This window comes from Pristiophorus japonicus, chromosome 13 (genome assembly GCF_044704955.1).
Source record: "Pristiophorus japonicus isolate sPriJap1 chromosome 13, sPriJap1.hap1, whole genome shotgun sequence".
Lineage (NCBI taxonomy): Eukaryota > Metazoa > Chordata > Chondrichthyes > Pristiophoridae > Pristiophorus > Pristiophorus japonicus.
The window spans coordinates 21,329,296-21,356,735 of record NC_091989.1 but is presented as its reverse complement, the minus strand read 5'-3'; the positions used below and the strand labels follow the sequence as shown (position 1 = coordinate 21,356,735).

The 27,440-nt window shown below is 49.0% G+C and overlaps 1 protein-coding gene across 1 annotated transcript; it reads left to right on the top strand.

Annotated features, from left to right (window-relative positions):
• The first annotated feature begins 897 nt into the window (after positions 1-897).
• Positions 898-27,150, top strand: tmem209 (transmembrane protein 209). The gene is made up of 15 exons (XM_070897219.1): positions 898-942; positions 2,255-2,399; positions 3,585-3,643; positions 4,409-4,540; positions 6,660-6,901; positions 9,879-10,083; positions 11,197-11,372; positions 12,562-12,633; positions 13,373-13,469; positions 15,812-15,937; positions 16,578-16,675; positions 18,618-18,732; positions 20,172-20,269; positions 21,511-21,584; positions 24,397-27,150. The coding sequence occupies exons 1-15, from the start codon at positions 927-929 to the stop codon at positions 24,449-24,451; spliced, it is 1,710 nt and encodes a 569-aa protein (XP_070753320.1). The 5' UTR covers positions 898-926; the 3' UTR covers positions 24,452-27,150.
• Positions 27,151-27,440: the final 290 nt, after the last annotated feature.

The window sequence follows — 27,440 nt, the reverse complement described above, 5'->3', positions numbered from 1 at the left end:
AACCCCCTCATCCCCAGAATCAACCTAGTGAACCTTCTCTGAACTGCCTCCAAAGCAAGTATATCCTTTTGTAAATATGGAAAACAAAATTGCACGCAGTATTCCAGGTGTGGCCTCACCAATACCCTGTACAACTGTAGCAAGACTTCCCTGCTTTTATACTCCATCCCCATTGCAATAAAGGCCAAGATACCATTGGCCTTTCTGATCACTTCCATACCTGCATACTATCTTTTTCTGCTTCATGCACAAGTACCCCCAGGTCCCGCTGTACTGCAGCACTTTGCAATCTTTCCCCATTTAAATAATAACTTGCACTTTGATTTTTTCTGCCAATATTATATCACTTTGGGATCAGTGGGTGGGGTGGCTCGCATCGTAAGGAGAGAGTGGTAGTGTGAAGTTCAAGATACTTGGGGCTGTGGCCTGGAGCTAGAGGGGGAAATGGGCTGAGGTCAGTGGAGATTGGATGTCCCGGGGTCAATGCAGGGGCCGTGGCCTGGGGTGGTGAGTAAGCCTGGTGTCAGTGCAAGGGGTCCCTTTGGACAGTCCTTGGAGGGAAGAGACGGAGGTAGTGGCCTTGGGTCAGTGTGGGTGGGGTCGCACTCCATGTGAATGGAGGGAGGCTCTGGGGTCAGTGGGCGTGTCCTGGGACAGTGGGCGTGTCCTGTAATCAGTGGGCGTGTCCTGTGAGTGGGCGTGTCCTGGGTGTCCGCGGGCGTGTCCTGACTGTCCGCGGGCGTGTCCTGGGGGCAGTGGGCGTGTCCTGGGATCGTGGGCGTGCCCTGTAGTCAGTGGGCGTCTCCCGAGTGTCAGTGGGCGTATCCTGGGGCAGTACCAGGGTCACATGTTAAAGATTTCCCGCTGACGCATGTGACGTGTGTGAGCGGAAGTGTCCCTTTCTATATCCGGTGGCGGCGGAGCCGATGAGAGGAGTGGCGCGTGAGTGAAAGAGCGGGCCCCGGGGTATTGGGTGTCCGGGGAGTGGGCCCTGCCCCGGGGTATTGGGTGCTCGGGGAGTGGGTTCTGCCCGCCCCGGGGTATTGGGTACCCGGGGAGAGGGCCCTGCCCTGGGGTATTGGGTACCCGGGGAGAGGGCCCTGCCCTGGGGTATTGGGTACCCGGGGAGAGGGCCCTGCCCTGGGGTATTGGGTACCCGGGGAGAGGGCCCTGCCCCGGGGTATTGGGTACCCGGGGAGTGGGCCCTGCCCCGGGGTATTGGGTACCCGGGGAGTGGGCCCTGCTCTTGGGTATTGGGTACCCGGGGAGTGGGCCCTGCCCCGGGGTATTGGGTACCCGGGGAGTGGGCCCTGCCCTGGGGTATTGGGTACCCGGGGAGTGGGCCCTGCCCCGGAGTATTGGGTGCCTGGGGAGTGGGCCCTGCCCTGGGGTATTGGGTACCCGGAGAGTGGGCCCTGCCCTGGGGTATTGGGTGCCCGGGGAGTGGGCCCTGCCCCGGGGAGAGGGCCCTGCCCTGGGGAGTGGGCCCTGCCCCGGGGTATTGGGTACCCGGGGAGTGGGCCCTGCCCTGGGGTATTGGGTACCCGGGGAGTGGGCCCTGCCCTGGGGTATTGGGTACCCGGGGAGTGGGCCCTGCCCTGGGGTGAGGGCCCTGCCCTGGGGTATTGGGTACCTGGGGAGTGGGCCCTGCCCTGGGGTATTGGGTACCTGGGGATTGGGCCCTGCCCTGGGGTATTGGGTACCTGGGGCGAGGGCCCTGCCCTGGGGTATGGGTGCCCGGGGAGTGGGCCCTCACCTGGGGTATTGAGTGCCTGTCAGTGGGCACCCCCCAGGGGTATTGTATGCCCTGCTCTGGGTTATTGGGGCCTGGGAGTGGGCATTGCCTTCGGGTATTGGGTTCTTGGGAGTGGGCCCTGCCCAGGGCTATTGGCCCTGGATATTGGGTGCCTGGGAGTGGGGCCTGTCCTCGGATATTGGGTGCCTGTGGAGTGTACCCTCATTCTGGATGCTCTTTTCCCACTTGGGGTCTAATGGGATGTAATGGTGCTCCACTCCCTGTGTAATGAGGTTGGGAGTGTGGGATTGGGCTGTGACTTGTTCCAACAGGAGCCCATAATGTTGGCTGGGTTTCTGAACAATATCACTGGGCCTTTTCCGGATGTTGGTACCTTCAATCTCCATACACACCTGTGTGCCTGCGTGCTGCTTGTCGGGAGTATGGAAAACATGTATCCGGTTTATCCTTTACTGAAAACCTGAAAGTGACTGTTCAACTATTAATTTGTGTCCACAGAAATGAACCCAGTGGGAAATGGGGTGCCTGGCACCATCCTCATCGACCGCACCATACAGATGAGGAAGGATGCACAAGCCAGGAAGCTGATGTTGGTCTGGGGCTTGCTCAATGTGGGGCTCGCTGGGATGGTCTATATGGAAATGTGAGTAGTTGTTCCTCTATTTCTATTTTATGTTTCAATTGTAGAGTAAAATTTTACCCCTTGTGTTAGAAAGAAAGCACTTGCATTTCTATGGCATCTTTGATAACTTTGGAGCATCTGAAAGCACTGTACGGACCATGAAGTACTTTTGAAGTGTAGTCACTGTTGTAATGTGCGAAACGCGGCAACCAAGTTGCGCATAGCAAGCTCCCAAAAACATCAATGACCAGATCTGTTTGTGATGTATCTGCGCTCCTCCCAATTATGGGTTCATTCTCATCCCTGATTTTAATCGCATTGGTGGCTGTGTCTTCAGCTGCTCAGGCCCTAAGCTCTGGAATTACCTCCTTCTACCTCTCTGCCTCTCCTAACACTCTCCTAAGATGTTCCTTGTCTGCCCTAATATCCCCTTGTGTGGCTCAGTGTTGCCTTTTGTTTGATAAAGCCCCTGTGATGTGCCTTGGGATCAATATTGGCGTAGGACACTGGGGAGAACTCTGCTGCTCTTTTGTGTTGTCAGAAAGCAAGGGCTCTCTTGTGGAAACATTGGCAGGGTTCACCTGATGGCCCAGTGAGTAGATGAGTCATACAGACCAGATAGATCCCAGGTTTGATCCCCATTTGATGCTGAGTTAGCCCCGCTAGGCCAATGCAGCATCCCAGTTTTAAAATGGGCCTTGGCTCCCCTGAGTGAAGGTAGGGAAAATAGGCTAGACTTCTTGCTCCCCCAATTGATATTTAATGTCGTCGTGGACGCGACCCTAATCTGCCTGAACAGCCTGCTGACGCTCATTGCGTGGGCTAACGCTTGAAGGATGGCCTCCGTGCGGTACTGGGAAGGAGACCGGTGACTGTGGAGCCACAGGCCACATCAGGGATGAGAACATTGGCAGGAAAAGGAGTAGGAATAAAGAACGTTGTGAATCGGGATCAGTGTCTGTAACTGAGAGCTGGCGAAGACACTCATCAGTCTCACTCTGGGTTTGCTATTTTACTGAGTTACTGATCCAAAATAGTGGGCCAGAAAGGCACTTACTAATGGGGTGGGTGAGGGACTTCAGTAATTTGATTTTAAATCCCTGTCTAAGTTCAAACACAAGGTGTTTGATTTCCAGCTAATCGTATACATTTTGTGTTTTTGAGTGATGCACACGCTTTTATCATTTTAAAAATTCCATTCGACAGGACAGGCAAATTGCTGAGCAAATTCTACAACATCAGCTACTGGCCCCTGTGGTACATCGGTGAGTAACTCGACCCTATCTGGCAATTGTGCTGTCTCTATCAGATTTAATAAGGGCTGTTTCTCTGTCACAGCAGGTTATTAGGACAAAGCAGATGGGGTTTTGCCTGCGTATCCAAGGCTGGTAGCACTGCCACCTCTCCGGGATGCTTAGGACATCCGAGAAAACCTTCCGGTGCCCCCGGTGGCTGCTGGTCCGATCTCGTTCCTTCCCATCAGCCTCCTCTTCGTGCTGAGGCCAATTGTGTGCCTCTTTCTCACATTGTGGAACTTGGGAGGGCAGTAGGAATACATTCGGCCTGTTGTGGCTCTCTGAAAAGCTAGCCACATGGCCCCATTCCCCAGACTCTCTCTTTTAAAATATATTTTTTCAAATATTTGTTTACTACCTTTTTTTAAAGTTCTGGTTTGTGCTTTCTTCCCCTGCGCCACACCGTTTCCACTTGGACATTCCAAGTCCTAAGATCCATTTCTAATCCCTCTTCAACATGTGCCCTCTGGTTACTGACTCATCTTTTCCCGTTGGGCTGCTCTCATTTTTCTTCCCATTGAGGCTGGTCGTGGCTTAGAGCAGCCAACTGGACCATGGGATTGATATTGGGAGCATCCTGTTCTGTGTAGTTCAGCTTAACACAGAATTTAAATATCTCAGGCGCCCGCACTGTAACATGAATCCCACGCAAACACTGTCTGAATTTAGTTTGGTCTCTTCTGTTGCACACCTTGTAACTTTCCAACTTCTTTCTTTTCCTTTTTTTTATTCCAGAGTTTGGACTGGTCACTTTGTTTTGCCTGAATGCTTTATTTGATTTCTGGTGTTACTTCAAGAGTGCTGTGGTCCCAGCCAACCTGGTGATGAGCCCACAGCAGCAAACCCTGCTGGGAATGATGAACCCAGGTACGTTGGGGCATAGCTGCGGCCCAGTGTGGGGAGAGGGAACGGTTCAGCAAGAAGGAATTTGTGTTTACACAGCGCATCTTCGCGATTGCCGGTAGTCTCAAAGCACTTCGTTTAAAGGCGATCGGCTAAAATGGGATCGCGAATCTTGCTTCATTGCGCGGTTCAGTGGGCAAAAGCACCCAGTGCTATGGTGCTGAGCGGCACAGACCAGGAGGAGGGTTGGCTTACATCCTCCCGTCTGTGCTGACCTGCAGTTGGTCTCGGCTGCTTTTAGGTTAGGTTAGCAAGAGGAGAAAATCAGCTAGGGATTGCTAACTTGACCAGGAAAGTCGGTTGTGTAGACTTCGGCTGAGAGCAGGTCGGCTGCCCGCTGCGGTTGAATAGCCTGCCGATCTCTGCCCAGATACGAGAACGGTCACTCGGCCAACACGCAGGAGTGGCTGCTGGTGCCTGCCTGTGTGATGGTTCCCCAGCACAGGAGTGAGTGGAGGGTGGGGATGAACTCCTGGATCATGGGGAAAGACCTAACTCCTAATTTTAAAAAAACGCAAGCTGGAGCTTTCTGCCTGTTTGAACGACTGCTGTCATGGCGGGAAGGGGAAGGGACGAGAGCGAGGAGTGTAGGACTCAGGAACTTGCAGCGCAGTCAGAAGCACAAATAAATGGAGCTCCCCGTGGATGTGTCATCATATACAGTCCCTCGGAATCGAGAAAGATTTGCTTCCACTCTCAAAATGGGTCCTTAGGCGGCTGAACAGTCCAATACGAGAACCACAGTCCCTGTCACAGGTGGGGACAGATAGTCGTTGAGGGAAAGGGTGGGTGGGACAGGTTTGTCGCACACACTTTCCGCTGCCTGCGCTTGATTTCTACTGTTCTCGGCAATGAGACTCGAGGTGCTCAGTGCCCTCCCGGATGCACTTCCTCCACTTAGGGCGGTCTTTGGCCAGGGACTCCCAGGTGTCGGTGGCGATGTTGCACTTTATCAGGGAGGCTTTGAGGGTGTCCTTGTAACGTTTCCTCTGCCCACCTTTGGCTCGCTTGCCGTGAAGGAGCTCCGAGTAGGTGAGTGTGAACCCTTTCTAAGCTTCATCACCAGAGCAGCATAGACTGTCAGCAGCGACCTGCAATGGTGGGTGACCTTGGGGCTGGGGAGGGAGGTTGCCGCCGCCTTCTCTCTGCAAAACCCCCCCCACCCCCGGCAATCTTTTCAACCTATTGCCGTTTAACACTGTAAAAGTGACCAAACACTGTTCACCTGAATAGTAACTCTTTAATTTGAAACCATCTATCAGCTTAATCCTCAACCGTCGCTCCACTGGATAAGAAGCCGTCTGTTCTCAAGACTCTATCTGTAACCTCTCACCCCCTGGTAACATCGCAGTGAATCGCAGTACACTGCACATTCTCCGTTGCTTTTGTATCCATCTTATAATGAGCTGGTCAAAACTATACACCGTACTCCCAACTGCAACCTCATTGAGGTCTTGTACTAGTCCAAAAAGTGCCTCCTTGCTTCTGTATTCTGTGCTCCAGATGCCAAAAAATGCAGTAAAGTGTCCCAATTTCTCAACAGGGCGGCATCTACAACTTGTATTTATATAACGCCTTCACAGGAGCCACAAAATTTGACACTTTAGCCAGATGGTCAAAGACAGATTTTTAAGGAATGTCTTAAAGGAGGAAAGACGGGTGGAGATGTTTCGGGAGGGAATTCCAGAGCTTGGGGCCTAGGCCGCCGAAGATACTGCTGCCAATGGTGGAGCGATTAAAATCGAAGACGTGGGAGAGGCCAGAATTGGAGGAAGGAAAAGATCGAGGAGAGTTGTGGGGCTGGAGGAAGTTACAGAACTAGGGAGGGGCGAGGCCATGGAGGGATTTGAAACTGAGGATGAGAATTTTAAAATCGGTGTGGTCAGACAGACTGGGAGCCAATGTCGGCCAGTGAGCACAGGGGTGGTGGGTGAACGGAACTCGGTGGGAGTTAGGATATAGGCCGCAGAGTTTTGGATTAGCTCAAGTTTACAGAGGGGGCAGGGTGGGAGGCTGGCCAGACAGGGACGCGTTGCAACCCGATGATCAAGTAATTAACCTGTTGCAACTCTTCTCTCCTCAGTGATACAGACGACTCCGCAGAAGAAGCCGGCCACCACGTCCACCCCCAACTGCTCCCCGCCGAGCGTCGCCCAGGGGCAGAGCGTCCTGTCCTACAGCCCTCAGCGCCCGCTTGGCTCCAGCCCCAAGTTCAGCCCCAGCTGTATAACAGGGTTTAGCCCAAACATGCAAACCCCTTCCCCGCCAGGGAGTGGATCCTTCCCGTCTTCCATGATATACTCGCCTGGCAGCAGCTTCAATACGGTATGCGGAAGAGGGGGATGGGGTGACTCTAACCATTGGGATCAATATTAAACCTTCTCTGGTATCTCCAAAAACGGTGTCAGCTGTGGCTCTTTGGGTAGCACTCTCGCCTCTGAGTCAGAAGGTTGTGGGTTTATGTCCCACTCCAGAGACTTGAGCAGTGCAATACTGAGGGAGCACTACACTGTTGGAGGGGCAGTACTAAGGGAGCGTTGCAGTCGGAGGTGCCGTCTTTCGGATCAGACGTTAAACCGAGGCCCAGCCTGCGCGCTCAGGTGGACGTAAAAGATCCCATGGCACTATTTCGAAGTGCACAGGACTTATCCCCAGTGTCCTGGCCAATATTTTTACCTCCAACACAAGAACAGATTATCTGGTCATTATCATATTGCTGTTTGTGGGAGCTTGCTGTGCACAAATTGGCTGCCACGTTTCCCACATTACAACAGTGACTACACTCCAAAACTACTTCATTGGCTGTAAAGCACTTTGAGACATCTGGTGGCCGTGAAAGGCGCTATATAAATGCAAGTCTTTTTAAATCCCCATTATGGGTTTGTAACCATGTTTTCGTTTTCCCCATCTTTCCTGGAAGAACTTGCATTTATATAGCGCCTTTCTTGACAGCAGGACGTCCCAAAGCACTTTACAGCCAATTAAGTACTTATTGAAGTGTGGTCATTGTTGTAATGTGGGAAACTTGGCAGCCAATTTGTGCACAGCAAGCTCCCACAAACAGCAATGTAATACTGACCAGATAATCTCATGTAGTGATCTCGATTTGAAGGATAAATATTGGTGAGAACACTGGGGAGAACTCGCCTGCTCTTCCTCGAATAGTGCTTTAGGATCTTTTACAATCACCCGAGAGGGCAGACGGGGCCTCGGTTTAACATCTCATCTGAAAAATGGCACCTCCGACAATGCCGCGCTCCTTCAGTACTGTACTTTAGCGTCAGCCTGGATTTTGTGCTACGTGTCTAGAGTGGGGCTTCTGATTCTGAGACGAGGGTGCTACGCACTGAGCCACGGCTGACACTGAGGAAGCTCTGCCCCCCCACCTCCCCCCGCCTTCTGAATCCTGTTTGGTTTTCACATCCACTTGTCTGCGCGGAGCCCACCCCACCAGACACCGAAAAATACAAAGGAAGCTTCTCAAATCTTTGCTGTTTGGCTGTGATCCAGAGGGAGATTGTAACCGAGGCTATTGCGAAAGGTGCTTTCTTTACATTCTCCGGTCGGGCTAGTTATGTTCTGGGAGCAGGTGTAAATGACGGCCCCTTTACCCTGACCTTCGCTGCCATGTGTTGCATTCAGTCATTTCCCCAGTGTTCCTGGTTTTGCTGTTTTCCCAATTCCATTAATTGCACTACCATCTGCTGCAGAGTTTCCAGTTTCCCAGCATTTTCAAAGGGCGGCAATCTTGGTTAGAATTGCTCGTACTGACTCAGTAAGTTCGTATCCATACAGACCAGGAGGCTCTCTGGCTCCACTCCCGATCCGTATCGGATTGGCTGATCTCATCCGGTGTGGCACTTGAGCTGTTCTGAGATCGTGAAGGTGGCCAGAGTATCTGCTCCTGGTCATGATCTCGTGGCTCTGGTTTTAAGTATGTAGATGTAGACAGTGGGGTAGGAAAACAGGTGATGACTCCCATGGTGAAATACCCGTTGACGCACATTGGAGCAGAATCTGATTATAACACTGGCATGTTTGGGTCATACCTCCCTAACCCCGCCTCCACCCAAACCCTTCTATATTATAGGTCTACTTCAAGTTGAATAATAAACTGCTGAGGCGCCAAGTACCGTGGAATCGACCCTATGGCTCTGCTCCACGCACACACTAGCCCTGAATGTTCTCCTGATTGAATTAAGCAGTCTGTCTGTCTCTCTGTCACGCACCAGTGTAATGGAGGGATTTTTTGTTTTCGGTACTGCAGTAGCTGAAGTGATATGAAACCTGACAAATTAACACGCTGGATAAGTTTTTTGGCGGTGGTTTTATTGAAGACAGCAATTTCTTTTCTAGCTCTGTTACTGTGGTTTTTGTTCCTGCAGTTCAATGCCAAGCAGCTCATGTTAATCAATGGAAATTGTATTTTGAGGCATGTAAATGAGGGGCCAAGGCCCTCTGTGCAGGATGCCAAGGCTGAGAAGAGTACGTCAGATGATGCGAAAGGGAACTTTCACTTCTCTAGCACTTTTCACCATCTCCGGGCGATTTACAGCCGATTGAATACTTTTTGAAGATTAATCACTGTTGTAACGCATTAGAAAATCTTCCGCGCAGTAAGCTTCTAAAAACACAATGTGATAATGACCAGATCGTCTGTTTTATGTGTTGGTTGAGGGATAAATATTGCCCAAGACTTCCCTACTCATTGTCCAGTAGTGCAATGGGATCTTGTATATCCATCTAGGGGCGCAGACAAGGACTCGATTTAATGTCTCATCTGCAAGACAGCACCTCTGTCAGTGCTGCACTGGGAGTGTCAGCCTGGATTATGTGATCCAGTCTGTACTGAGGCGAACCAAATTGTTGAGGTAAATTGAGAGGTGTTTGTGACGCCAAGCTTAGATTTTAAAAACCTTGATTGTCAGATGAAGGGTAAAGATGGGGAGATGGATAATTCCTCAGCTTTGACATCCTCGGAAAGAATAAGTTAGAGTAGTGATGAGCAACGTTCTCGCTGCGCGGCGGGCATTCTGGAGGTTCCCCCGCAGAGAAGAAACTGCACATGCGCAAAAATTTGACTGGGCTACGCTCCCAGTTAAAGGGACCGCGCACTAAAAACAATTAGAGAACATTGGTGACGGGTTGTGATTTCAACACCGAGGTTGGGAGGAAGAGTGCCTCGGGTGGTGCGTTTGAAACAAACTCTGATGGACTGTGGGGGTGGTGCATTGGAGGCCAGAGACAAGGGGATTTTGTTAGCGGAACTCTTGGAGATTTGATTATTCTCTGTTTCCTTTAGGGCTCCAGCTTCAGTCCTCTTCCGAATTCGTGCTTGTACAGTAACAACGTCGGCAGTACAGAGTGTACCAGCCCGAGAGCCCGTTACCGATCTGCCCCTTCCGTGTACAGCGCGCCTCTCACACGAGACGAGTACGTGACCGACATGAAATCTCTGGAGAACTTCCTCCGCTCTGAAGAGGAGAAGCATGGCCGCAGTCAGCTGGGTTAGTTGAGGCTTGAGCTGTTTATAAAGCTCTATACTGTGATACAATCTGAACCGTACAGAACAGGGAGAGACCCAAATTCATGTACAGAGTTCCCTGCTATGGTAGTTTAAGAGTTGCAATCGTTGATGCCTCTGGCTTTTGGATGGGAGGACAAAGGGATTGCCCCTCCTGATGGCCAATAACTTGGATTTACATAGCGCCTTTAATGTCATACAACGTCTCAAGGCGTTTCACAGGAGTATTATAAGACCAGTTTGACACCGAGCCACATAATGAGAAATTAGGGCAGGTGACGAAACGCTTGGTCAGAAGTAGGTTTTACGGAGTGTTTTAAAGGAGGGTGGAGAGGCTTCGAGAGGGAACTCCAGGGCAGGTTCCAGTAACCCCTCCTGCAATGTGTGCATGGACATTGGGTGAAGAACAATTTTTGAAATTTGCTATGGGAAAAGAGCAAAGGCAATGAGAGTAATTGGATGGTTCTTTCAAAGAGCCCGTACAGGCACGATGGGCCGAATGACCTCCTGTGCTGTAAGCTTCTATGAACAGGATTGGATTGGCTGTAATCGCTTCTTTGTTGCCCCTTCCCAAGCAGTTGGGAGGCCTTTTAACAGTCGCTGTCTAAGCTCACACATGAAGATACTGGAGAGAAGTTTGGTTTGAATTGAGCCATAACACGGCACAGATCTTCAAAGGGGAAAGACAAAGCCGAGGGAGGGAAGCTCCATTTTGAGAATATCTTGCTCTTTATTGCAGATTGAAAAATGCTGTTCTTGTATTGAAGTAGGGGCAGAAGGGAAATGTTATTGGGAGTGTTACTCTTCTGAATAGCCCGTGGTCATTTGGTAAACAGCATTGCTGCCTAAAGCTCATTTGGTAATTTCCCCGATGGATAAACTCACTTAAGCAGCTGAGCCCACAGTCTGTGCCTTTGGCCCCTCTCTGATGGTGCTCAGTTAGGTTTGGGAGGTTGGGGTAATCTGCTGGAATTGTGTGTATGTCGGCTGTGGGCAGCATCAAGCTTAGCTGTGATGCTCCTGTGATTGAAAAGCTTACTGACACTCTGTTTTAATAGCTGCAAGCCTTGCCTTTATTTGATGTGTGCGCACACAGGAAGCCCCGAATGTCCACCCAACAGCAACAGTCCGACCTTCTGGAACTACAGCCGCACCACAGGAGACTACGCACAGTCACTGCGCAAGTTCCAGTACCAGCTCGCTAGCCGCTCCCAAGCCCCCTCGGCCCACAAGGATGACTCTGATCTGGGCTCCAAGCTGCTTGCAGAAGAGGTGAGTTACAATTTCTGGATGCTTAGCATTTCACGTGAGGGGGGCATGGAGGAAGGTCCTTTATCGGTGACCTTGTCCACACTCAGTCGAGTGGCTGATCTCTCTCTTTTTTCAGTACTGGATTCCATTTTGACTGCACCCAAAAATAGATGGCATTGAGGCCAGTTATTCTGGCCCATGTAATAGCAGCATGTGGCCAGTGTCACTGCACAATGTGTTCTGCCGAACAGTGTAATTTGGAGATTAAACCAGTCACGCACTCATTCGGCATGCCAAGAGCATGCTGTATTTGGGCTACTTTTAGGTCAGGTCTGTGGTAAGCTCCCAGAGCTGCCTGTCCGATGTGCTGTGTTGCCAGTCTTTTGACTCCTGCTGCACAAGAGACAGGACTTGTATTCTTCCTTCTAAAATTAATGGGATAGCAACCCTCTCCCCATCCCCCTCCCTCCCTATCAAGATTCATTTAAAAGCCATTGTGCCCATTCATATATATGGTCTGTTCCGATGTATGTAAAATGTGAATGCACAGCTCTTTCAGTGACTCAGTTGGTAAACGGTGGGCAGCTATCTACAGGATAGGAACAGGGGGAGGCCATTCAATTAGATCATGGTTGATCTGTGCCTCAACTCCATATACCATAATCCCTTGATACCCTTGCCCAACAAAAATCTATCAGTCTTGTTTAGTAATGGGGAGGGAGTAAAGAGAATGGAAGGGCACTAAATGGAGTAATGTTCTAAATGTGGGGTTTTCTGGCTCCCCATCCAGCTGGTTAAGACGGTGAATGGCCGAACAGTACAGACGGAGGAGGTCCAAGATTGGAGCCCTGACCTGTGCTAAGTGGCAGTAGAGGGGCTGCCGCAACTCTGGTTCGTGCCCCAGGTTTGGTAGGAGACAGCTGGCTAGCATTCGCACCCCTGATTGCTACCCAGCAACCCTTGCTGGGGAGTGCGTGTGTCTGGTCGCCTCATTGGGTGGGCCTTGGCTTTAATAGGCCCAAGCCCCCCTGACACTCGACGTCTAGGTACAGGCAGGAAGCATTGCCATTTGGTCAATGCACTTGGAGGGAGCTGTGGAATTGTAACCCTGCAAAAAGAGCCTTTGGGGATGGGGGAAGAGAGGTGGGAAATCCGTATGAGGAGGGGTTGGATTGACCAAGACTCGACTGCTGACCTTCGTACCTTGCAGGTGTGGATCAGGCTGAATATGAGTCGGCAGCAGTTGGACCTTCTCGATTCCTGGACGGCCAACCTGAGGAATGTAAGTAATTGTTTAATGACCTCCGCTGTTCTGCAGCTCACTCATTGGATCCTGCTGTCCTTGTTGGGCCTTTGCAGTCACCCCATTAGGTTGTAAGTGACTGGAGCCCCAATCTGGTAATGGCTCCTCTTCCTGTTCCCATTTCTCCTCCTCCTGCTGCTGCCTGAGTTGAAAGGGAAAATGTGATGCCTTGACCCGGGCAGCTTCTCAATGTTTGAGAGTAGCATTCCTATCTTCCTGACTTAAAAAAGAAAGGTTTGGATTTATATTGCACCCGAAAGGTATTGGAGCTGTGGAGTATTTATCCTAATTTGCCAGATTTTCCTCATTAACTTCCAAATATTGAACCTATCACCGTGTGCAGTAATTTCAGAGGTGCATGGCTCCTAGCTAGTGTTACAAACCTGGATATAATCACATGGAGTCTTTCTTCCCTGAATCCTGCACTAAGTGGAGCATTAAAACTGGTTCCTGATAATGAAAATGAACTTTTTGTGTAACTGAGTATGGGAACAGAATGGTAATGGACGGCAAGCCAGTGAGTCTGTTCTACCAATTTTGTTGCCACTGGCAGCTTGACACCTTTGATCCCAGTGCCCTGCTTTTTCTCCATATCCCTTTTTGGGCAGGTTGTTTCACATTTGATCAACACTGCGCACATGTATTTACTGGATTTGCTTTTACCTGACTTAGCTCTGGCTCTTAAGACTGTGTCTTCTTGTATCTTACCTGTACGCAGTGGATCAACGAGACCATTTTGAATCGTTTGGTCAAAGAGATTGACGGTGTGAACACACAGCTAAGGAGGCTGGGGTGTCCCGAGCTGCAGGTGGGAGGTATGTAAATTGTACAAGGACCTAAAGCCGGGGATTAGCTACACCTGTAGCTCGCCATTTTTAAGCAGCAGGTAGTTGGTTCGCACTATCCAGGAAGATTCCAGCTTCGATGCACAGACTGTGCTGAGTTCGTTGATTCTCCCAAGGACTTTGAGAGAGGGGGGTGAGGCGGGAGGGAGGCTGCAATTGTCCTCGATGCTCTGGGTTTTGAGGCAATTGGGGGGGTGGGGGGCGCAACTGCGAATGATCCTGCTAGTGATCTAGCAGATCCTGCTAGTGACCTAGCAAAGCCTGCTGGGAGTGTACTGGTGAGGACAGAATTGGGCTCGGCTGTGATGGCCCTATGGTCAACTAGCCTGTTGGCATTCAGACTCTGGTGGCTCACACGTGAAAAGTGACCTCATGCACAAGGTAATGGAGAGCAACCAAACTCTGGAACCGATCCCCAGCAAAGATCCGTGCCTTGGGGAGGTAAATTATAGGAGTTTGGGATTGAAGAATAATGGAGAATGAGAAAAGGCTAACAAAGGTCATCCTTCTTGATCCATTGACTCTTTTAGACCATTCCATGTCCTAACAGCCCTCAGCATAGAAGCATTTCTCAATTTCTCCCTTTGTTCTTTTGGTTGTTGTAAATTTATGCCCTTAGTTACTGACTCGCCGATTAATGAATAGCTCTTTCAGAGAGCTGGCACAGACATGATGGGCCTGCTAGCTTCCTTCTAGTCTATGAAATTCTGTCATAATTAATCTAATCCTAATGTGTTTGCTTGCATTACCTTCCTGGGTAGATTACTCCAAACATTTTCCAGAATTGTGACTGTAACTATTTCAGCAAAAGGTATAACAGAGGACATATAAATTGTGGCCATGCAGCATCCTTGTGTTGGGGGAGGTAAAGAATATATATCTGCACTAGAGAGGGAGGCTGGTGGGGCCTCTGTTCTTCATCCCTTTTATCATCCCTCTACTCCCCATGGAACAATCAAAATGGGCACTTAAAGTGTAGGGATACGAACCAGTGTGCATGTTCCTCACTGCTCTCTGATGCTTGGTGTAGTGATTCCTGGGTGTGTGCTGTCATCATCGTAGGCAGTCCCTCGAAACGAGGATGACTTGCTTCCACACCAAAAAAGGATGAGTTCACGGGTGTTTCAATTAAGGATCTAATATTCCAGGTCCTGAACCACATGTTGAAGGGTGGAAGATGCCTGTGCGTGGATTTTTTTTTTAACGTGTGGTGGCCGTTGCACACCAGCCACCACACGGGCTTGACAGAGCTAGGTCTTGGTCCAGTGACAAGGATTAACTAAAGTGACTGGGGACCACCTCTGCTGCACCTATATCGCAGTGTGGGGTGGCCCGTGCTGCCCCTGGGCCCTCGCCTCTTCTAGCCCCGATCACGTTGCTCCACGATCTCTCGCTGCTCCTTCGCCCCGACCTCGCCGCTCCTGCTGTAGCCCTTTGCAGATTGTGTGTGTCCTCACACATTGCTTTTCCTCCCATCTTTGTATCATCAGCAAACTTGGCTACATTACACTTGGTCCCTTCATCCAAGTCATTAATATAGATTGTAAATAGTTGAGGCCCCAGCACTGATCCCTGCGGCACCCCACTAGTTACTGTTTGCCAACCAATAAATGACCCATTTATCCCGACTCTTTGTTTTCTGTTAGCATGGAGAGAGGATTGGCTAACTAATATATTGCCCCCAACCCCAGGAACTTTTATCTTGTGCAGTAACTTTTTATGTGGCATCTGATCGAATGTCTTCCTGTGGAATGAAATATATTTAAGTTCCAAAGGAGTTGTTGATGTTGAGGGACTATATTTACGATTTTCTGTTAATACAATAGGATTTCTGGTAAATGTGTCCATATATAAAAATTAATGAATATTAATAACACAAAGTATGGTTTAGAAAAAGGTCAGGGCATATCGATTTAACAAAACTCATTTTTACAAGTGTCCCCTGAGGGGGATTCCCTTAATGAGACTCATTTATCCAATTTTTTTTCTTCTTTCTATTAAGATATATTCAACAGAATGAACATTTGTATGCATGAATGAGAACCGTGTGCTATATATTGCTGCTATTAGTGATTTATTTTCACTTCACTTACAAAAATTCCTCCAGACTATATTTTTGTTATGTAGGGATTCCTGGGTGTGTGCTATACCTTGCTACTCTCTCTCTCACTGTAGGGATTCCCGGGTGTGCTGCATCTCGCTACTCTCTGACGCATTCCGTGTTGCAGGAGCTGCTGGGGTTTGAGAATTTAATTGTGTGGTGACCTAAGTGAACTCTAATGGGTGAACAAATTTTCATTTTGCCCTTTCAGAGGCCAGCATCAGCAGCCTAAGGCAAGCAGCGCTGGTCCGAGCTCCCCAGATTCCAACGCTAAACATAGTTGTCCAGTACTTGGACATCACTTCAAACCAAGAGTACCTGGTGGAGAGAATCAAAGGTAAGTGTTTCCATTTAGTCTGTTTTTCACATTTCAAGTGGACATAGTATGAAAATTTCATGCACCCACCATTAAACTGCAATCCCAGTGACTACACCAGACCACAACATCAACATTGGCTGAATCTTAAGATGGAGTAGTGCAGTGGGATAATGTGGTTTTGAATGCAGCCAAACCAATAAGGATCTCTGTTCCCGTGAGGGCCCAATGAGTTTGGCGAGTCTCTATTCAGCTCCTCATGGGTACGGTTCCACGGCATTAAACTGACCACCTAACTCCGAGAATCCATGGCATGGCTGGGGTGGGAATGTCAGTTATGTATTTTGGGAGGGGGGTGGTGGGCGGGACAGAACTTGGACACATTGGGCAGAATAAAGGGCGTTTGATGCTGTGTCCGGCTGGTGTACCTGCTCTGGGAATGCTTACTGCTACTATTGGCTGCAAGCAATAGAAAATATTCCATTCCCCAGTGCTAACATCCCTCGTCTGAGCACAAATGTTTGAAGAAAAATTAATCGCAGAGTGCGGGGAGTTTAAAATGAGTGAGGAGCCTCCAGCCATGCTATGTTAGTGGTTAGTAAGCTACTAACCATCTGCATCAATGTTCGGGTTTCCCATTTAATGGCTTGTTTTGTTCCAGAGCTTGCCCACGGTGGTTGTATGAGCTCGTTCCGATGGAACGGCGGAGGAGAGTACAAGACCAGGAAATGGGATACAGACCTTCCCACCGATTCTGCGGTGAGTACCAAAGCAAGACGGGTGCAATGTTTTTGTGTACGTTTAAAACATCTTCGCAATGAGTCTCCCCAAAGAAAGAAAGACTTGCATTTATATAGCACCTTTCATGACCACCAAATGTCCCAAAGTGCTTTACAGCCAATTAAGTACTTTTTGAAGTGTCTCTATGTGTATATCTGTTAATTACTGGAACCGGGTAACTAGTGGGTGTCCATGAGCAAGAGGGGGCACCTTGTCTGACAGTTTCTCTCTGCTGCCTAATGAAGGGCCTTATGACCTGTCTGAGATAGGAAACGTGCTGTGGATTTTGGGGTGCGGAGGGGAATAGTGGCTATGATTGAACTGTTGACTTTAATGTAGATCATCCCATTCACTGAGTAAGACATGATGGGGCAAGGCTGTGGCTGCTGGTCAATATGAAGCTTACTAATTATGTGCTTGTGTGAGCATAAACACCAGCATAGACCAAATGGTCTGATTCTGTGCTGTAAATTCTATGTAAGATCCAGTTATTAAACAAAAAACTTGCATTTCTATAGCGCCTTTCGCGGCCACATGACATCCCAATGCGCTTTACAGTATGTTTGAAGTGTAATCACTGTTATAATGTAGGCAACTGCAACAACCAATTTGCACACAGCAAGCTCCCATAAACAGTCTTCACATAAATGACCAGATCATTTGTTTTAGTGATGTTGGTTGAGGGATTAGTGCTGGCCAGGACACTGGGAAAACTCTCCTTCTTTGAATAGTGCCACAGGATCTTTTACATCCATACGAGAAGGCAGAGAGTTTTAATTTAAAGTCTGATCCAGAAGGCAACACCCCGAACAGTGCCGCAATACTGACACTACTGCGGTGGCCTGGATTTTGTGCTCCAGTCTCTGGGTTGGGTCTGGAGCCCACAACCTTCTGTCTCGGAGACGAGAGTACTGCTGCTGAGCCAAGGCTACACAGCCATTGGAAGGCTCAGTGAGTGGGCTGAAGTGCCCCTGACCCGAGTACATTAAGTCACCGGTGCAATCATCTTGTTTTATTTAACCTGAATAGGATCAGATTTATATTGTTAGCCTACAAGCCTGAGCCGGGACAAGAAGTTAGTGCTATACAGTCGGCATCTGAGACCGGGCTACGACAGGGAAAAACAACCAGGGTTCCTGCTCCTGCTCCCAATGTATTGAACCCTGCTGAAAGGGCATGGATATCTGATGATTCCCATATCACTGCGGTGCAGAGTTACCAGAATGATGCCAGGGACGAGAGAAGCTGGGGTTGTTGTCATTGAAGTAGAGAAGATTATGGGGTAGATTTAATCGAGGTGCTCAAAACTGATGATGGGAATTGATGGGAGTAAATAAGGAGAAACTGTTTCCACTGGCAGGGGGTCAGTAACCAGAGAACACATTTTAAGGTCATCGGCCAAAAAAAAACAAGATGAGAGGGAAAAATATATAAAGCGAGTTACTTTGATCAGGAATGCACTGCCTGAAAGGGAAGCAGATTCAATAGTAACTTTCAAAAGCATTAGATAAATACTTGAAAAGGGAGAATTTGCAGGGCTATGGGGAAAGAGCAGGGTGAGTGTAACTAAATCTTTCAAAGAGCCGACACAGGCATGATGGGCCGAATGGCCGCTTTCTGTGATGTATCGTTCTATTTGACACGAGCACTTCTAGTCGCTGGGTAGCAATCCACTGCAACCCTGACTGACTTCTCCTTCCTGACTCAGTACAGACCAGGCAGAAAACCGAGCCCTTCCTGGTGTCTGTAGTTCCACTCCTCGCTGGACAAACTTGCGACTATTGGAGGGGAACCTCGTGCTGCTATCGGTGTCAGAGTTACTGTATCGGCACATTCTGTGCTCCTGTCTAACTTGCGCTTGCTATCTGTAGGGTTGATGGTGTGACCCCCTCTCCTACATCCTCTGCTTTCTTTGTTTCAGATTATAATGCACATGTTCTGCACTTACCTTGACTCCAGGCTGCCTCCGCACCCCAAATACCCTGATGGGAAAACTTTCACCTCCCAGCACTTCATTCAAACGCCAGATAAACCAGGCAAGTACTTATCTGAAGCTGGTACCTATAAACCAGTGACACTGGGTTGCACTCTTGATTGCGATGTTTCCAACCAAACTTTTATTTAGAATAACATAGAACATGGCCTTGGACAACGTAGACCACTTTCCATAATGCGGGAGCCTAGTATCAGCAAGGGCAGACATGATGACGAGGTCCAACACCACCTCCAGTGTGCCAGTGCAGCCTTTGGTCACCCAAGGAAGTGTTTGAAGACCAGGACCTCAAATCTGGCACCAAGCTTATGGTCTACATGGCAGTAGTGATATCTGCTCTCCTATATGGCTGACGTTGACCATATACAGTAGACAGCTCAAACCGCTGGAGAAGTACCACCAGCCCTGCCTCTGCTAGACCCTCAAATCCACTGGGCGGCTAAACGCACCAACATCAGTGTTCTCGCTCAGGCCAAAATCCCCAGCATCAAAGCACTGACCACACTTGACCAGCTCCGTTGGGCGGGCCATATCGTCTGCATGCCTGACAGACTCCCAAAGCAAGCGCTCTACTCGGAACCTACACGGCAAGCGAGCCCCAGATGGGCAGAGGGAAAGTTTCAAGGACACCCTCAAAGCCTCGATAAAGTGCAACATCCCCACCGGCACCTGGGAGTCCCTGGCCCAAGGCGGCCCTAAGTGGAGGAAGAGCATCCGGGTGGGCGTTGAGCACCTCGAGCCTCGTCGTCGAGAGCATGCAGAGACCAAGTGCAGACAGCGGAAGGAGCGTGCGGCAAACCAGACTCCCCACCCCCACCCTTTCCCTCAACCACTGTCTGTCGCACCTGTGACAGAGACTGCAATTCCCATATTGGACTGTTCAGTCACCTGAGAACTCGCTTTTGGAGTGGAAGCAAGTCTTCCTCGATTTTGAGGGACTGCATATGATGACCTGGAACAGTATAGAAACAGGCCATTCGGCAATAGTGAGTTCATCTAATGCGCGGTTGTTGTAACTGCTGCTTTGTAGACAAATGTGGCAGCCATTTTGTGCACAGCACGATCCCACAAGCAGCAGTGAGTTGCATGGCAAATCAGTCTGTATGTGAGGGAGGAAATTGGCCAGGACATCAGGCGAACTCCATTATTTTGATTTTAGTGCAAAAGGATCCTTAAATCCTCAATGTATAGAAAGGGTTTTTATTCAAAGTCTGATCAGAAAGACGGCACCTCTGCCCGTGCAGCACTCCCTCAGTACTGCAGTGATTTATCAGTCTGGATTATGTGCTCGGGTCCTGGAGTGGACTTGAACCCAAGGCCTTCTGACTGGGAGGCATGAATGAGCTTGCCTGCCCGATCCAGCGTGTTGTTAGTTATTAGTAATGGTTTTCCACTGTACCTTTTTTTAAATTTGTTATTAAAAGACTTGGCTAGTTATTCACTTGTTGCTAATTGTTCTCTGGTTCCTAATTCTGTTTGTAGATACCACGAATGAGCATTTGTTCTGTATACACCAAAGCAGCATCAATCCCCCACACTACCAGCTTATCTACCACGGCCATCTGTACAATTTGCCAAAGGTACCCAAAACTATTTCCTTCCTTCTCTTGAACCCTGTCTAACATTAGGACACAATGATAGAGCAATTTGCATTTATATAGCATCGTTCCCATCTCCATTGTCTTCCAGCACTTTGCAGCCAATGGGTTACGTTTTATTTTATGTAGAGAAACCTGGCTATCAATGCATACACAGCAAGATCCCACAAGCAGCAGTCTGGTGAATGACCAGTTAATGTTGGCTTGGACACCGGAAGTTGCTGCAGCTCTTGGTACCATGGGATCTTTTACATCCACCTGAACAGGCAGTCAGGGCCTCTGGTTAACAGCGCTCCCTCAGTACTACACTGAAGTATCGGCCTGGATTATGTGGCGTGGGACTTGAACCCATAGCTTTCCTGACTCTGGCAGCGTGCTACTCCTGAGCCTCAAGCCTCCACAGTGGAACCTCTGTTTGTCCCAGGTTGTCGGAGGATTGAAACTACTGGGGGCTCGACATCCGGGGGTGTTCAGCATTTGGGAAGGATTCTGACGGGACGGGGCGGGTTGGGTGCGGGGGGAGTGTTCCTGGTATTGGGTGGGTCCGGAGCCGGTGGGCGGCACGCTCTTGGGATGGGGGTGGTAGGGGCGTGGACTGTTTGGGGCTGGGATTGGGAGAGACTGCTTCACTCGGGGAATTGTTGGCCTGTGGGGTTCCCTGTTGCGGAGAGTTGTCGATGCCAGTTCATTGGATGTGTTTGGGAGGGAGTTGGATGTGATCCTTGCGGCTGGGGGGGTCAGGTGATGTGGAGGGGGCGTGGGTGGGGAGGTGCTGGGATGGGTGATCAGCCATGATCTTGTTAAATGGCGGTGTAGGCTTGAATGGCCGCTTCCTGCACCTATTTTCTATGTTTACTGTCATCAAAGATTCGAAAGAAGGACTTGCATTTATATAGCGCCTTTCACGACCTCTGGACGTCCCAAAGCACTTTACAGCCACTGAAGTACTTTTGAAGTGTTGTCACTATTGTAGGAGGTTTTGCGCACAGCAAGGTCCCACAAACAGCGATGTGATAATGGCCAGATAATCTGTTTTTAGGTGTTGGTTCAGGAATAAATATTGACCAGGATACCGGGAGAACTCCCCTGCTCCTTCGAACTAGTGTCATAGGATCTTTTACATCCACCTGAGAGGACAGACGGAGCCTCAATTTAACGTCTCATCTGAAAGACAGCATTAGATTTTATGTTCCAACTTGGAATAATCTTCTTTCATCTTGCAGGACAGGAGCAACATGTTTCACACCATCCTGATGTTCCTCTACATAATTAAAAGCAAGGAGTCGGGAATGCTCGGGTACGTAGTTATTTTCAGACTTCCCTAACCCCCTCTATTTGATTTCTCATTAAATCATTAGTGATTAAGACAGATTATTTGTGGTTTTTGTGTCTTGATTTGTTATCTCGCCCATCGTATTCTTAAAAATCTCCTTTCCGAACTTTGATTTGCTCATCACATTCAGCTCAACTAACACTTCAGTCCTGGCCTCTTGCCGAAAGGGGAAAGTGAAGAGCCATGTATCTGACTACCTCAGCCCCTGTGCCAAACGCTCTCCCAGGACTGCAAACCAGCTCCCTGCAATGCCGGAGGGATGTGCTATTAGCCTGACCGTGACCTTGGGATCAGTGCGTGTCCACATTGGGGAGTTCCCTCCCACTCGCCCATACACGAGGCCTTTGGACGCAGCATATTGATGGCCTGGATAGAAAGGCCACATCACTGCATTTCCACACGGCCCAGTATTATTTCTTAATAATGAATTCACTGAAGGTCGTCTTAAACTCCATGAAGACACATGTTGGTGTTTCTCAGCACTTCGATCCGAGTGAGCTATTGGCTTGGGACTTCCTCCGCCCCTAAATTTCTCTCCATTTCTCTCTCCTGTTTTCTCCTTCCCTCCTCCTGCAGGCTCCAAGACTCTGACTTTTGTTCAGGGTTCAGAATGATATTGTGGCTAAAAGGGTTAAATTATGAGGGCAGTTTTCATAAACGTGTCTTGTATTCCCCCTTGAGTATTGAAGGTTGAGTGGTGATCTAATCAGTGTCGAAAATGGTAACAGGATTACATGTGATCGATACAGAGAAACTATTTCCTCTTACTAGGGGAAACCAGAACAAAAGGGGCATAATTTTAAAATTAGAGCAAAGCCATTATGGAGGAGAATCGGGAAGCACTTCTTCATACACAGGTTAGGGGAAATCTGGAATTCTCTTCCTTCCTTCCTTCCTTCCTTCCTTCCTTCCTTCCTTCCTTCCCCCCCCCCCCCCCCCCCTCCCCTGCCCAAAAGGCTGTGAATGCTAGGGGACAATTGGAGCTTTCAAGACTGAGGTTGCAGATTTTTGCTGGGTTAGTGTATCGAGGGATATGGATAAATGGTGCTTGGTACAGGCCAGCCATGATCTAACTGAACGGCGGAACAGACCAGCAGGGCTCAATGTTGTCGTTCTGGTCCTAGGGCATAGCTCCATGGACACTGGCACCACCCCCAGCCTCTGCAGTCAAGTGGCTGTTCCTTGTGTGGGAGCTGGGAAGTATCTGTTGATGTGTTTGAATGGAGGGAGGCATAGCAGCTAAACCTGGACCATCCTCACCCGAATGCACATGCACCTGTTTCCCTCGCGCTCAACCGAATTCGCACAGGGCGTGGATGATGCGGCTGACTGCTCCACCAGCGAAGTGCGACTGTGGCCATGAGTCCCAGACCATGGAGCACATCACATCAGTCTGCCCACTAAGACCTGTTGTGGGGGACACCTCATTTCTCCACTCGACATCTCAGGAGGCCATCGAATAGATAGCCAAATGTCTTAGACATCCCATTATAAGCTTTACTCGTCATATGAAACAGCAACCTGCCAGGTGGGGTGAGAGGGGCAGTCATTGGATAGTAGTCGGGATTGTTCGCCCTCCCTAGCCCAGGCCGTTTGCAGCGCCTTCAGAGCCACCCGGCTACGATCAGCTAATTCAGCATCGACTGCAGATTTTTCCTGGTCTGTGTCAGACTTGGTACCACACTGGGAAGTGAATTTACCCAGTTAGCCAGCAGGTGGAGCTCTTGTGGCTGTTCAATTGGCTTGGAACCTGTCTATTACATAAAATGCTTCTGTTCAATCAGCTCATTGGATGGAGGAAGAGGCAAAATAGTCATTCTGCTCTAAAGTATTCTATACCATTAAATTTGTCCCTTTTGTATAACTTGGCAGCCGGGGAGAGCTGTAATAAAGAAGGACTTTCATTTCATTTTGTGCCCATCGCATCCTTGATGTCCCAAAATGCTTCACAGCTGATGAAGTTTTGAGACGCAGCGGCCAATTTGTGCACAGCAAATGTGATGAGGGGCCAGCAGCGTTCTCAGTAAGCTGTGTTTTGTTCTGCACGGCCTGCTTTTACTGCATGGTCCCTTTAAATTTCTGCGCACGTGTGCTACTTGCAATGGAAATGCTGGTGAGCGGCCTGCGCAGAACCTTCATTACTGTGCGGCCGCGCAGCTTGGAGGGAACAGTGGTGACCAGTTAAGGTGATGGTTGCGGGAGGAATGTTGGCCAGGACACTGGCAGAACTGCCGGTGCCGTGAGATCTTTTGCATCCACCTCAACAAGCAGACGGGGCCCTGGTTTTAACGTTTCATCTGAAAGACTTTCATCCACCAATGCCGCAGTCCCTCAGTAGTAGCCTAAAGCATACATTATCCAGCTGGGGAGGGGGTGTGGTGGTTGTCACTGAGTGGATCTTGGAGTCCCTGATGTCATCAGATATCTTTATTTATTGATTTGATTGGTGTGTGTTTAAACTAATGAAACACATTTTGTGCAGAGGTAGCTGACACTCCTACAGAAGATGGGGCAGGGGCATCCCTGGGAGTGTGCCCTTATTTGTAGGGAGTGCCTGGGATTGTGTTCATAGCAGGTCTCTTTGTGCCCCTGGGTTACACTACCATCCCTTGCCTGAGAGGGCAGCCTGTTCTGAGCCAACTGGTGGGGGATTGTAACCCGGAGTCAAATCCCCACTCCCCTGAAAAATCAAATAAATGTTGACTTTTTTGAAAAAATATTAGTGCAATCTATTTGCACAGTGTATATTTAATCTAAATTATGTTTCCTTTTACAGAAGGGTGAATCTGGGCTTATCTGGAGTGAATGTTTTGTGGATTTTTGGAGACTAAGGAACAGTGTCTGGGAGACATTTGTGTTCGATTTGTGCAGAAACTGATCTCATTCAGCATCTGACCCTTCACCCCACCCCTGCTCCCCCACAGTTCTTTCTCCTTGACCTTTCTGTACTGATATCTGACGGAGAGGAGCAGGACTCTGGAAAATAAACTCTGAAGCCAGCCTTGTGACATCTCCCTGTGATTCTGCCGTCACTCCGTGCTCCCGCCGTCACTCCGTGCTCATTCCGAGTATCTGGCTGCAGTGCAGCTGCTTCAATATTGAGACACCTTTTTATAATGTTTCCTTTTTTAGAAGCAAAAACTTTCTCCGTCCCACCGTTTGAAGAAAAGGACATCTTTTATACTGATGAATGGAAGCGAGTGTGTACTTTTCATAATCTTCAACGCGTTGTGTGGGAGGCAGCAAAACAGCACTATTTGCTGTGGAAAAATGGAATGAATTCCTGTCGGGATTGTGGAATTCCTCTTCGGCGAGGGGGGTCATTGTGTGAAGTGTTCGAGGGTGGGGGAGAGCGACAGAATTTGTAATGTTTTTCTGCTGCTGTCGTTCTGTGGGCAAAGGTCATTGTGGTGGTACCTCAAACTCCTGGAGTCATCACATGCACAATCCTGCTTTCTTCAGCATCTCTCTCATTCTGTGTTGCCTCTTTTTAATTGGTGGTGTCAATGCAAAGCAAACTGGGCCTTTTATTAGGGTTTTTTGATACTCTGAGTAGTCCAGTTATAAAGTACTGCAGGAAGCACAGTGCAGTGGGGTGTGGGGTTCTGTCTTGACAAACTATCTCCAGTAAGAATGGCCTGAGAATGAAAATAGGTGGCTGTGAAAGGCTGATGGGTTTCACTGGGGAGGGTAATGAAAAATAATTCAAGTAAAATCACTTCTGGGATCAGTTCAAACTGTGAGGGTCCTCTGAATTTAATCTGGGCTGCCTCTGGGCTGGTAGCACTGAGTTCATCCTGACGCCCCCCCCCCGGCCTTCCAATTCAAGGCTAAGTTGGCTTTGTCAGGAGTGGTGTTGCAGGCAATGCTGGACACCACTCTGAAGCCAGCCTAGGAAATGCTGGACCCCACTCTGGATGTCTATATTGGAACTGTGATCTATTCCTGACCATGGTATCACTCGCCCCTTCAGTGACAAATTATATTTCTCTGAGCAAGTTCTGCTGACTCTAAATAAGTATTTTGTTTTGACTGTGCTGCAGAATCTTCACAATTGGCTGCTGCAGGTTAAAGGCTTTTACATATCTTAACTTTTTTTAATACTGCGCTAAGTCAGTGAAAACCAGGATGGTGCTTGGATTCAGTTCAAGGGATGTGTTAAAGCAAGCTGCTCTGTTTAAAGAAAGCAGCTTGTACCCTCTTCTCTGTTCTGTCATACGGTGCTCTGAATACCAGCAGCCCTCCTGTACTTCCCCCCCCCCCCCCCCCCAAGTGGCCATTCTTCAGATGTGAATGTTGGCAGGCTATTTGACTGGGTGGGCAGTGCAGCAGATCCAAATTCTGTCCACTTTCCAGCAAGACTCGCTAAATAAGGTTCAGAAACAGAAACCTATGACTTTATTTTAGCTTCCCTCTCCAGGCTGGTGGGGCTGAGGTCAGGCCTTTGCAAAAATTTGTTTTGGGCTCCTTCAATAGCTCAGCTGTACAGACCAGGAAGTCCTTGCCCCTCGCTCTGCTAACTTTGGCTGCACTGGTGTCGCTGGGTTAGGGCCAGGAACCCACTCCTGATCACGACCGAGTGACTCCACTACTGGGAGTGTGAGCATGGCTGGGATTGGGTCATGCTGTAATTGCCATCTAGTACCACAGGTGAATTGCCACTTGAACAAGGTACTAGGGGGTGACTAATGCCTGTGGAACATACACCAGCAGGAGTCAATGCCTTCAGCAAGGTGAAGTAAAGCACAGTGAATGGCATGTAGCAATCTCATTTAGAGGTGCGCCTCTCTCGGCTGGTGTGGGATATGGAAAAATCTCAGGTGTGATAGAGGGCACTCTTCTGAGATTGGGACTGAGGCACATCAACGAGAGCTTTATATTATCTATGCAGTACCTGGCCTGGGCGGGCCTGATGGGCCACTATAGCGAGAGCTTTACATTATCTATGCAGTACCTGGCCTGGGAGAGCCTGATGGGTCACTATAGCGAGAGCTTTACGTCTAGCTACAGAACCTGAGTGTGGTTGCTATAAAAATGTTCAATTTGATACCGATGAGCATTTGTCTTATACAGAAATCTGCCTCTGTTTTTACAAATTGAGATGGCAGTGGTTCGGTTTATTGAGATCTGGGATCTATTTTGATTTGTTGGGCACAGTAGATTAACAGTTTGATATTATGCAATCTGACTGGCAACTATTGTGACCCCCTCCCTACACCTGTAACTATCCAACAGTGTAATAATTTGTACATATTTGTACCCTTGGTTTCCTGGTCGTTTTTTTTTTTGCACAATGGTTTCCCCTCTCATCCGCCATTTGATTCAAACTGGGATATGGGCGCCTGTCCTGGGCAGGGCAAAAGGATACAGCCTCGTATGGTAGGGGACAGCGCTGGACGGAATTGTAAACGGAGTGACGAACAACACAGGCTGACACTGCCCACCAGCAATCAATGCTGCAACATTAAGTTGACGTGGGGGAGGCAATTTGAGGTGGAGGGAGAATGGAAATTGTGCCCCCCCCCCCCCCCCCCCCCCAAAAAAAGAAATGGTACAGTATGGAGTGCTGGATCTGAACCACAGCATTCCAGAAGGAGAATACACTCATTGAATGGGACTGTGACCAAGGATTCTGGTCAATTCTCACATGCCAGTGTGGGAAGTCCAGCTCTGGTATTTAAAATGTAATACATGTTTTCATAAACAGCACAGACGTTGCAGAAAATAGATCTTGGAACAATTCCTCATTGCAGTTCCATCTTTAGCTACGTTGGGTACAAGAGAAAGATCCTATTAAGTGGATAAGAATGCACAGCTTTT

Bases quoted from the DNA above. Each gene is read 5' to 3' on its own strand.
- tmem209 (XM_070897219.1), top strand. The intron at 3,644-4,408 runs GTGAGTAACTCG...TTTTTATTCCAG, and splicing joins CTGGCCCCTGTGGTACATCG to AGTTTGGACTGGTCACTTTG. The intron at 10,084-11,196 runs GTTAGTTGAGGC...GTGCGCACACAG, and splicing joins GCATGGCCGCAGTCAGCTGG to GAAGCCCCGAATGTCCACCC.